A 10,937-nucleotide genomic window follows, 5' to 3' on the forward strand; every position below is an offset into this window, starting at 1 on the left:
CATAATATATATTTCTTATTAGGAGAAAATGCCCCTCACGCATTCCATAATACCACTTTCAAAACAATATTAATTTATCTAGGTTTAATTAAAATAGAATCTACAATAGATATATGATGAGAGCATTTTATAATAGATAATATTAATTTATAATTAAGTCATGCACTCATAGATTAAATTAGTTTTGCACTATATGAAAACCTAGTTTTTCAACCAAATTAACACATCTAAGTTTTAATTCTTATAGTAAATATTCTTTATTGTTTATGATGGAATTAATATATATATATATATATATATATATATATATATATATATGTATGTATGTAATTATATATATTAAGAAAATTTGAGATCAATTAACCAATTTTTATTGCATCTTTTATACTTCATTAATTTATATATGACTGATAGTTGTATAGGATTATCATGTTTATATGCCTTATGTTTTAGACTTGTTCTTCTATTAATATATGTGTTATTTAGAGAAACACATAAAGTCACACCATGAAATAGAAAAAAATGATGAGGATTATACCCATGACTTTTTTTGGGGTTCCTTGTCACGACCGAAGTAGAACTTGGTAGAGTGATTTCTCTCCACACTAGACTAATAGTCGGCAACTGTTTGGTTCGGTTCGATTTGAGAGTGTCAAAACCAAACCGGTTTGTAAGTGAACTGTTTAAAAATTTTGAAACTTGAACTGAACCGAACCACAAAATCGTTAAATTGAACCATTTTTTAAAATTCAAGTAGTTAAAACCACAGTTTCAGTTTTCAACTTTAGGTTTAAATTCAAATTTAAAAATTTAAAATATTTCATTGTTTGTTCAAAATTTAAAGATTTTCTTAAAATGTGTGAATAAGGCTTGAAAATGAAAAGATTGTTTTAAAAATAAATTTAATTAAAATAAACCCGTTAAACCGTGAAAACCACGATTTCTAATTGTTGAAACCGAACTGTTAAACCGTTAAGCCGCAATTTCGTGGTTCGGCTTGGTTCAAACCGAACTGTTGCCGACTGTTACACTAGACCACTATCAACATGAATTAGCTTCTTTCCTTGATCAACAACTTCACGAACACAACAAACAATCAACAGAATGGGCTAGATTGATGTTCCCTCGTGCTTTGATGGCATAAAAAGAACATATATATTCAACAAAATAAATTAAGTAAACACATTTCATGTGTTATGTGAGTGTGAAAGTATACACATACACACATACACACATAAAACAATTATGTATACACCAAAGAGCATAAACTATTAATCAAGATGGGGGAATATTGCAATGAACCTACAAAAATAAGTAAATAAAAAATAATCAACACATTATACAAAACAAGGAACTGACTTCTATGGAACTTCTTCAAAACTACACATAGAATTTAGGAATGATCTAGTAATGAATGGGAGTACGAATGAGATACCTAAAGTATCCACTTGATTCAACTCACACGGATCTCCTATTCAAAAGTCAATGGTAGGCGTTATTATACATATATTCAAAAATTCAATGGTGTCCTCACATACAAGGTGTGTGATTGATCTTGTTATGTCAACAAAATTAAACCCCGGACCTAACTAAAAAAGAATTGAGGTTTAATTGATCAGAACATCCTCATTAGAAATTTCCTTATAAATAATGATAGTTTATAACCATATATTAATTAACTTTATGTAGGATTTATTTAAGCAGTTAATTTAGATTGTTTCCAAATGTTTAAAATCTTGAAATCTTGAATATGAATTGATTGATTTCTTTTTAACATGTCTTAATTAATTATATTATATTTGGATGTTTTATATTAAATAAAATTATATATACCTTTGAATCCAAAAATAATAATAGGTAAAAACTGAAATATGGCAATTGGTAAGTAGTATTACGATCTAGTACATTTGGAAGGCCACGTGCTTGAAAGTATGTATTTCAAAATGTGACAAAAAGGCTTGTTCATACACTTACCAGAATTTGGACAATGATTGTGCATAATCTAAGAGGTTGTTTGGATAACATAAACGATGACACTCAACATGTAGAGTTACACCATTTGAAGTTTTATGCCATATCAGACGAAGGTATATATTTTATAGGCAGTTTTTTAAAAATGTGTAGTGGTTTTGCTCCACGCCAAATTATTTATTTAAGGAGATAGTTAGAACTTAACCTTAGTTTTTAAAAAAAGGCAATTATAACCTCAATGTGTTTCTTAATACTAATGGAGTATTTTCTTCATATATATATATATTATGGTAAGAAAATTATTTTTATTAATTGATTAAATATATTCCATATTTTTTACTATTATGAAGATAATTTCATGACCATACTTAACTTAAGAAGAAGAAGATGATGATGATAATGATGGTTATAATTATAATAATAACAACGAAAGAAAAAATTCAAGTTATTGAAGAAACTTAATTAACCTTTACATGATTTAATTGTTTTATTGATTTCTCATATTTTTTGTAAACTTTATAATACACTATCATGTCTTGCTCCTTACAATTGCATTTGCTTTTTATACTAATGTGTGGTTTATTTCAAAGAGCAAATAAGACTCACCATGAAGTAGGACAAAATGATGAGGATTACAAACTTTGCGAGGGGTATTGAATCTAAGGGTGTGCACAAATTGAGATTTAACCAAAGCTTGGATTTCCGAGCATAGCCAAAGCAAAACCTAATGAACCGAGTACTCTTTACACTAGGTAATTGATGTGTCAAGCATAGTTTTGAAACATGATTGTGGTGTTTTGGTCGCTTGATGGCTATTGGCAAGAGCAGGTGGTAGGAAGGGTTGGTTGTTAAATAGTTGTGTGTCAAGGTTGTCCCATCACCAAAATTTATTGAAATAACAATATTTATAGCTTTTACTACTATGTAGATGAGACCTTGATGAGTTAGTATGTACTATGAACTATCTAATGGTATTTTGTAAATATAAAGAAATATCTATTTTGACTTGTTCTATTCTAGAGAATCATTAGCATTCCTATCATTTGTATTGAAAAATGAACTCATTTAAGTGTCCCTTAAACTATTAATTATAAGTCAATATATATAATACAATTAAGATTCTTGTTAATGTTCATACACTTAAAATGTTTCTATGTCATGTCCAGGGTACGTGACAAACTCATTGATTGAAGTAGCTCATCTATTAACTAACAATTATGGAGAGGGGATTGACATTATCTTATTGCATAAATAATCCACGACAACACGAATTATTCATAAGGTTCTAACATTCCTTATTTGCTCATTTATTTTGGAGAAGTTGATGTATCAAATGCCCTAATTAAGTGAACTCTTGTCAAAGATGTTATTTCAAATTTCTCCACATTCAATATGAAATTCTTGAACATTGGGCTTTAATTAGTTTCATCTTTGGCATGTCCATTATGCAAGTAGACTCATATAAAAGGTAAGTATCTCGCCAAAATAGTTATGGAGTGAGGTGCAAGGATAACCAACTTTTGCAAGGGGAAATACTCAAGATTAACAACTGCTCTTCTTGTGGAAACTCATCACTCTAACAAACAATTAATACAATTTATTTGAATACATGTAGTTGACTACTCTTTTAGGAGAGAATTTGGTCACATTAACAACGATGGCTGAACATATGCAATGTGAAGTCACATCTTTGGGGAAACTCTTTGATATAGATGAAAACTTAGATGAGCTAGATCCATGTTTTGCATCAACTTGAACCCATGATAAGATAATGATAAAAACCAACGATATTTCCAACTTCTCCCCAATGAACCTTGGCTCTCAAAGAGCCTTTACACTTCTTCAAACTCACTCACACCAATTAGATGTTGAAGTGACATCCTAAAATCATCACCCAATTATAAAAAAATTCAAAGAAAACCTATTCGAGGATGAACATCACTATTTATCGCATGTTCATGGTATAGGGTATTTTGCGAAAATATGATGACTTGTTAGACGAGCATGATAATGTAGTCCATACTCAAATGTCTAGCAAGAAGGGTAACCACATAAGTGCATGCATTAGTTTCACATAGAGGGTTTTTACTACAAAGTAGTTAACCCTTGGTCTTAAGCAACCACATGAAAAGTTGATTTGGTCTAATAGTCAAAATTGGCTTCTTCATCGACAATAATAATTCTATTCTATGGGGATGCCCTCATAAGCATCAATAATTGCCCCTAATATTTTCCAAATATGTTTGTTTGGCAATGTTCACCAATCGCACAATTTACACAATCCTTCATATGCATAGAGTGTGGTTACTATATCATTGCCATAAAAAAGAAGTAATACAATGAACATACTAATTCTAGGCACGTCAATAACATTATGGTCCACAACCACCAACAGATCAATTCATAGACCAAAGATTGTGGGGTAGAGAGAACACCCTTGCTTGACCTCCATATTGTTTGGAGAATACGTCCAAGTAACCTCAAGACTTTTTTAGTTGGCATAACACTTTCTCGTATTGTTTGTTTACATCCATTTGAAGTTTGGGACCGAGTCAAATGCTTCTTTGAAGATCATGAAGCAAAATAAAGTGTTGTGTCCACACGTGAACTTTCATTCATCATTGTCCGTATAACGTTACAATGGTGATTTTTTGTAGTATGTTTTTAGTCTTCAATAAAACTATTGATATGCAATCCAAGGCTTTCGTTCAAGGTTTGTGAAGCCGTCCAACGAAGATTTCTTTACCTGGTTCCTAAAGCAACATAACATGCTCACCAACACGTGGTAGGAAGGTGTAAAGTACCAACTATTAGATACATGTTATTGAATACTCCATGTCTCCCTCTCTTTATGTGAAGAAGGCCTATGTTAAGTTTCCATTTCAATCCATGTCTCTTTACTTGCCACTTGCATGTTGTTTGTCAACTCCATGTACTTATGTTCCTAGACATGTGGATGAGAATTACAAGTTGGGCATAGCATGGTTGCCCTTGAGTGCTAACATTATTTTTTTGCTATTACTTAAAAAGCTAGCAAATAGTTGGTATGGTTGTTGACTTTTTCCTTACGTTCAATTCATTACATTTGCTACAAAAAAATCTTGGACTTTTGCCTTCAATTCACGATAATCATTTACGAGCAATAATCAATCCATTTTTGGACCGCCATGATAATGATCAGACCATCTACAATGCTATCCATTTTAGTCAATATATGGCTTGAGGTGACCTTTTCCATCTGAACACACTCATTCTCAAAGGGAGTGATTACAACCGTTTGACCTAGAACCTAGTAGCTCGCTCCCACGTTCATCAAGTGTGGTCCCCCTGGTAGTGTGCAAGGCAACCATGAGGGCCAAGATTACCCCATGTGTCGCTAAATTGCTTGGTGTTTGAGGTACATAACTTTGTATTGGTTGTTGCAGCTGGTAGGTGTTAGTCATATGTCTCACCCTGCCTTTCATGCCATATATATGCGCGCATGGCTTTCTTGCTATGTTAATTTCTGTGTGTAATGGTCATGGAAATCAGATGAAGTTTTAATGGGGATTGGCCCTCGATGGGCATGGCCTACAGTTTGTTCAAATGACACATGCTGGGCCAACGAGCTTGTGGTAGGGCGGGTCGGGTCGGGTCCAGGTCAGGGAAGAAAGGTCAAGGTCTGGGTCTGGGTCTGGATCTGGATCAATCTAAAAAAGGTCCAGAGAGGAAGCCTTCTTCCTGCGTTGACCTTCTTCTCTCTTAATCAGCCCCTCCTACTACTACTCATATGTATAATGTGGTAATAAGTACACATACATATGTAGTAAAAGGATTGAAGGAGTATATATGATTGAGAGGAATGGCTTGATTTAGCCCCCCTTCTGCTAAGAATAGAAGAAGCAGAAGCCGAAGCAGCAGCAGAAGAAGAAGACTGGATAAGGTCAGACAGACTAAAGACAGTAAAAGAAAGACAGAAGAAGAAGAAGAAGAAGAAGAAGAAGAAGAAGAAGGCAGATCGTCAGAGCCAGTGGAAGCTCTCTATATCCCCTCTCACAAATTCCTTACTCTTCTCCTCCGCCTTCCTCCCTCCAAAACAAAGGTAACACAAAAACTACAAAACCCTAAAACCCCCCCATTTTTATCATCTCTAACCCTAGTTTTCTTGGGTTCCTGCTAATAATTGGAGGCTCCATTTGTTTCTCGACCATTTCCTGCCCCCCCTCGCCCCTCGCCCATTTTTGTTTTCCTGCATCAGAAAACCTCCCCTATTTTTTTTTTTTTTTCTTTTTCCTGCTGAAAATGGACCTCTCTCCATTTTATTTCAGATCATTTCACGCTCTCATGAATTAGCCTCCATTTTGTTGCGCTGCTCTGTTTTCGACCACAATTTCATCTTTTTCTTCCACCTTGCATGAGATCTGTGTGTCTATAACATTTTCTGCCATAGTTACAGGCCTGAAACCTTAAGATTTTCAGCAAATAGACAGATAAATAAGCTGGAAAATAAACAGAAGAAGACTCAAGATCTGGCTGTGTGTAAGTTCTAGTGCTATAGAAAATATCCTAAATTGAAGAAACAAAAAACATATATCTAAATGTACAAGGGGGGAATCACTAAAATTTACTTTTATCATATATATCAGAAACTCAATATAAGAGTGCTGGCTAAATTAACATTAAGCACATAATTGATGCCTTTAGTAGCAATATGTGTGAGGCCTCCCAAAATTAATTTACAGAAATGATGAACTGAAGTTTGCTAATTTACTAGATTCAATTAGTAAATGCTAGCATGTCCGAAAACGTTCAAATAAGAAGCTTGGGTCCCTAAATTAGAAAAAGGGATGTCTGAACGAATCAAATTAGAAGCTTAATTTGCTAATTACGTCTCAAATTAAAAGATGGGCATGTCCTGATTCTATCAGAAGCTTAATTTGATGTTTTGTATAATTATTTAAAAAAATTTGTTATAATGAGGAGCTCCAACTTTGACCAAGCAAAATCACAGGAATTTGGAAAATAGACAGTATACTTCCTAAATTTCTAAAACATATTAACCATATTTAGGTATTTTCCGCGCTCTAATATATTATGTATGTATATACATGCACACATATGCATACATATGGATCATGGATCTGACCGTGTCTAAGCTTTTGGATCGTAGTAAAAGAATGATCTTTGTATATTTTGCAGATAAACATACAGACGTGTATGATACATACACACAGTGATAAACTAGATAATGGGAAACCACATAAGCAGCAAGTACAAGAAGGGGCACCATGCAAAGCAAGAGGCCCCACAGTCAGCTCCACATACATCTGATGCATCCACAGTATCAACTAAAGCTTCGGATGCATCCACAACTTCTCAGAATCCTGCTTCTCGCCATTCTTCCTCAAGATCCAACATCGGGAATGTCCTGAACCGACCCATGGAAGATCTCCGGAATACTTACACACTTGGGCGAGAACTCGGCCGCGGCCAATTCGGTATCACCCGTCTTTGCACCAACAAGAACACCGGGGAGCTCTTGGCTTGCAAAACCATATCCAAGCGGAAGCTTAACCACAAAGAAGATATCGAAGATGTACGCCGAGAAGTCCAAATCATGCATCATCTTACAGGTCATCCCAACATTGTTGAGCTCAAAGGCGCATATGAGGACAGGAATGGTGTGCATTTGGTGATGGAATTATGTGCTGGTGGAGAGCTCTTCGATCGAATCATAGCTAAAGGGAAGTTCACTGAAAAGGAGGCTGCAAGTGTTTGTCGGACCATTGTCGGAGTCATAGAAACTTGCCATTCTCTTGGGGTCATCCATAGGGATCTTAAGCCTGAGAATTTCCTTCTTCTCAATAAAGACGAGGATTCTCCTATCAAGACCACAGATTTCGGGCTGTCGGTTTTCTTCAAGCAAGGTAAAACTTTACTTGTAGGGTAAAAAAAGACAAAACCATGAAATGCTGAACCTTTATACAATTTGGCATTATTATGACCATGCTTAACATTAGGGCTTCATTATGACTATGCATAACATTAGGGTTTTAGTCAAGATATTGACCATCAGCTCGGATAAATATGATGTGTATGAACCTAGGGTTATGTATTCCTTTAAAGCTGCCCCTTGAAGTCCAATAAGCATTGCATATGGGCTACATGCCAGGGTGGGTTATAGCATCTATCATTTCCTCCCTCTTTATTCTATTAACTTCGCGTCAAATTGTTAGGCTGAAAGGCCTATTCAAGGTAGCTAGTTAGCAGCCTTCTATATATCCAATGACCATTGTAACCAAAATCCATGTCCATACAATAGCTATGTCCTGATTGTCCAATCATGTGACATTTTCTGTGTGAATATAAAAATTAAAAGTATTTGGGTCATCTTTGATATGTGTGCAGGTGATGTCTTTAAAGACATTGTGGGTAGTGCATATTACGTTGCTCCGGAAGTGCTTCGTCGCAATTATGGTCCAGAGGCAGACATCTGGAGTACTGGCGTGATATTGTACATTCTTTTGAGTGGTGTGCCACCATTTTGGGCTGGTAATATGACCCCTGAAATGTATGTTTGCATGTGTTTAGACAGATTCATAGAATGATATACTATTTGTGTTTTCATGCTATTTTGCAGAGACCGAGCAAGGAATATTTGATTCCATTTTGGAGGGCCATGTAGACTTCTCAAGTGAACCATGGCCACACATTTCACCACAAGCCAAGGATCTTATTAAAAAGATTTTGACTAAGAACCCGAAAGAGAGGTTGACTCCTCGTGCTATACTAAGTGAGTATTTTATGCCCCATAGACATAACTCACAGTAATGATGTGTGATATTGTTCTGTTGAAAATTTTCTCGCTCTTCACGTTTTCCTAGATCACCCTTGGATTCAAATTGATGGAGACGCTCCTGATAAACCACTTGATAGTGTCGTGTTGACTAGGATGAAACAATTCAGAGCAATGAATAAACTTAAGAAACTTGCATTAAAGGTATGTGCATGGATGTTGCATAATATTGTTATGCTAGCACTTGACGTGGTTTCATTTTGAATAATCCTTTTGTGTGATATATATTGTGTAGGTTATAGCTGAAGGTTTGTCGGAAGAGGAGATCACTGGATTAAAAGAGATGTTTCGGAGCATTGACACAGACAATAGTGGCACTCTAACTATGGAAGAGCTAAAGCACGGTCTTGCAAAACAAGGCTCTATGCTTGCGCAATATGAAGTTCGCCAACTAATGGAAGCGGTCAGTTGGAAACACCTACTTATTTTGTTGTATTTTTTGCAGCACATTTTTTATGGTGGAAAATATGTGGATTGAGATATCTAAAGTCGTGATGGTTTTTATTTCTAAGCCTGTGTTTATTTTTATCGTGAACTAAAGTTATGATTTTTATCTTTCAAATTTGTGATTTGAGTTTCGTCTCGATGTAGGCTGATGTTGATGGGAATGGGGAAATTGACTACATGGAATTCATTACTGCTACAGTGCATATGAACAAGATGGACAAGGAAGATCACCTTTTCTCAGCATTTAAATATTTTGATAAGGATAATAGCGGGTATGTTATAGACTATTTGATTGATTAGCTTTTTCTGCACTTGATTGGATCTCAATTATCAGGATTTGTCTTGTCCCCTGTTGTCTACAGTTATATTACAACTGATGAATTAGAACAAGCTTTGAAAGACCATAACATGGGGGACCAGGAAACCATCAAAGATATCATTGCCGAAGTTGATATAGACAACGTGAGTAAAACTGTCTATTGTGATGTGGGTATTGTGTAAATTGTACATGGGAAACATTAATTCTTCATTTCTTAGTTGGACCACAAAATTTGGTCTTGTAAGAAATGCAGTACCATCAATATACTTTTGCATTAGAAATATGTTAATGAGAAGATTCCAGAACACCCAAAAATGCTCTATTCGGAGTTTTGATTTGAACATTCTGCCTTATTCTCTCAAAAGCAACTCGCCAAGAGTACCCCCCAACCAACTGGGCTCTTTTCTATTGGTTGAGAGAATAATACTAGAATATTCCGAATGTTTAGAAGGCCTATGACTGATTCCAAAATTTTCTTACTTCCGATTTTACTTTATAAGTTGATGATATATTTAATATCATGCACTGTTCGATGTTTTCCTTGTGATGACGATCTATGAAGGTGTCATTGTGAATATTATGCTTAACCTATTGTTGATGGTTCTGTCCTTGTTAGGATGGGCGCATAAACTACGAGGAGTTTGTGACTATGATGAGGGGCAATGTTCCAGAACCTGTTCCAGTCAACACTAGACGAAGAAGGTGATCAAATCAATGGCAGGGGAGCTTGTAGAAAAATGGCATTTGTGTTGGTTTATTGTATGTTATCCATGAGTAGAATATTGGTGGGTTCTGTAATAGTCTTTTAAGATTTTCAAGGTTGAATCATATTCATGGGCGGAATGTGTAGCCCGATGGATCAGTTGTTGAATGTTTTAATAGCTTTTCTTTGACTCTTCCACAGATTGAGTTTCATCATCCACGATACTGTTCATGATCTTCTTTTTCAGTTACTTTCAGTTGGATTTATAAGGTCTGGAAAACGATAAACAACAGCGAAAAATATCTTGCAAATGAAGTAAAATAATTAAGCCTGCTGTTTCCATTGTAGTTGTACTACTAGAGTTTCAAAAGATTTTAGCCAACTAGCCAGTACAATGATGAAACCAAATGCATGTTTTAGCCAAGATGAAAGGAAGCAAATTTAAACATTGTCAAGATTGCACTGTCACATGGATCAATGTAATAGAACAAGTTCCTTCCTGCATGGAGGAAGAGGTCCAAATATTTAATTGGGTCTATGCTTTCCTACATTAGTATATGGGTTTGTATATTGTAATGGGTTCAACTTATGTATAAAAAGGGCCCAAATAAAGTTTTTACTTATAGGTTCTTCTTAGGGGTAATAAGGGGTTTTTTAGAAAC

General features: G+C 35.1%; 1 protein-coding gene across 1 annotated transcript; it reads left to right on the plus strand.

Moving 5' to 3' along the window:
* The first annotated feature begins 5,901 nt into the window (after positions 1 to 5,901).
* LOC147864269 (calcium-dependent protein kinase 1-like) lies at positions 5,902 to 10,411 on the plus strand. Its single transcript, XM_087320053.1, has 9 exons — positions 5,902 to 6,052; positions 7,150 to 7,877; positions 8,359 to 8,502; positions 8,591 to 8,743; positions 8,835 to 8,950; positions 9,042 to 9,209; positions 9,398 to 9,525; positions 9,616 to 9,715; positions 10,189 to 10,411. The coding sequence occupies exons 2-9, from the start codon at positions 7,199 to 7,201 to the stop codon at positions 10,276 to 10,278; spliced, it is 1,578 nt and encodes a 525-aa protein (XP_087176179.1). The 5' UTR covers positions 5,902 to 6,052; positions 7,150 to 7,198; the 3' UTR covers positions 10,279 to 10,411.
* The last annotated feature ends 526 nt before the right edge of the window (positions 10,412 to 10,937 follow it).

The sequence above is a fragment of the Azolla caroliniana genome, unplaced genomic scaffold (assembly GCF_043228905.1).
Source record: "Azolla caroliniana isolate FFs.n. ecotype wild unplaced genomic scaffold, voAzoCaro1.0.p SCAF_5, whole genome shotgun sequence".
In the NCBI taxonomy this organism is placed as follows: Eukaryota; Viridiplantae; Streptophyta; class Polypodiopsida; order Salviniales; family Salviniaceae; genus Azolla; species Azolla caroliniana.

What these genes read in the sequence shown, in the direction of transcription:
- LOC147864269 (XM_087320053.1), top strand. Translation starts at nt 7,199, where the DNA reads ATGGGAAACCACATAAGCAGCAAGTACAAGAAGGGGCACCATGCAAAG. An exon ending in TGTGCCACCATTTTGGGCTG is followed by an intron (nt 8,503 to 8,590) that starts GTAATATGACCC and finishes GCTATTTTGCAG; the next exon opens with AGACCGAGCAAGGAATATTT. An exon ending in CCGAAGTTGATATAGACAAC is followed by an intron (nt 9,716 to 10,188) that starts GTGAGTAAAACT and finishes TGTCCTTGTTAG; the next exon opens with GATGGGCGCATAAACTACGA.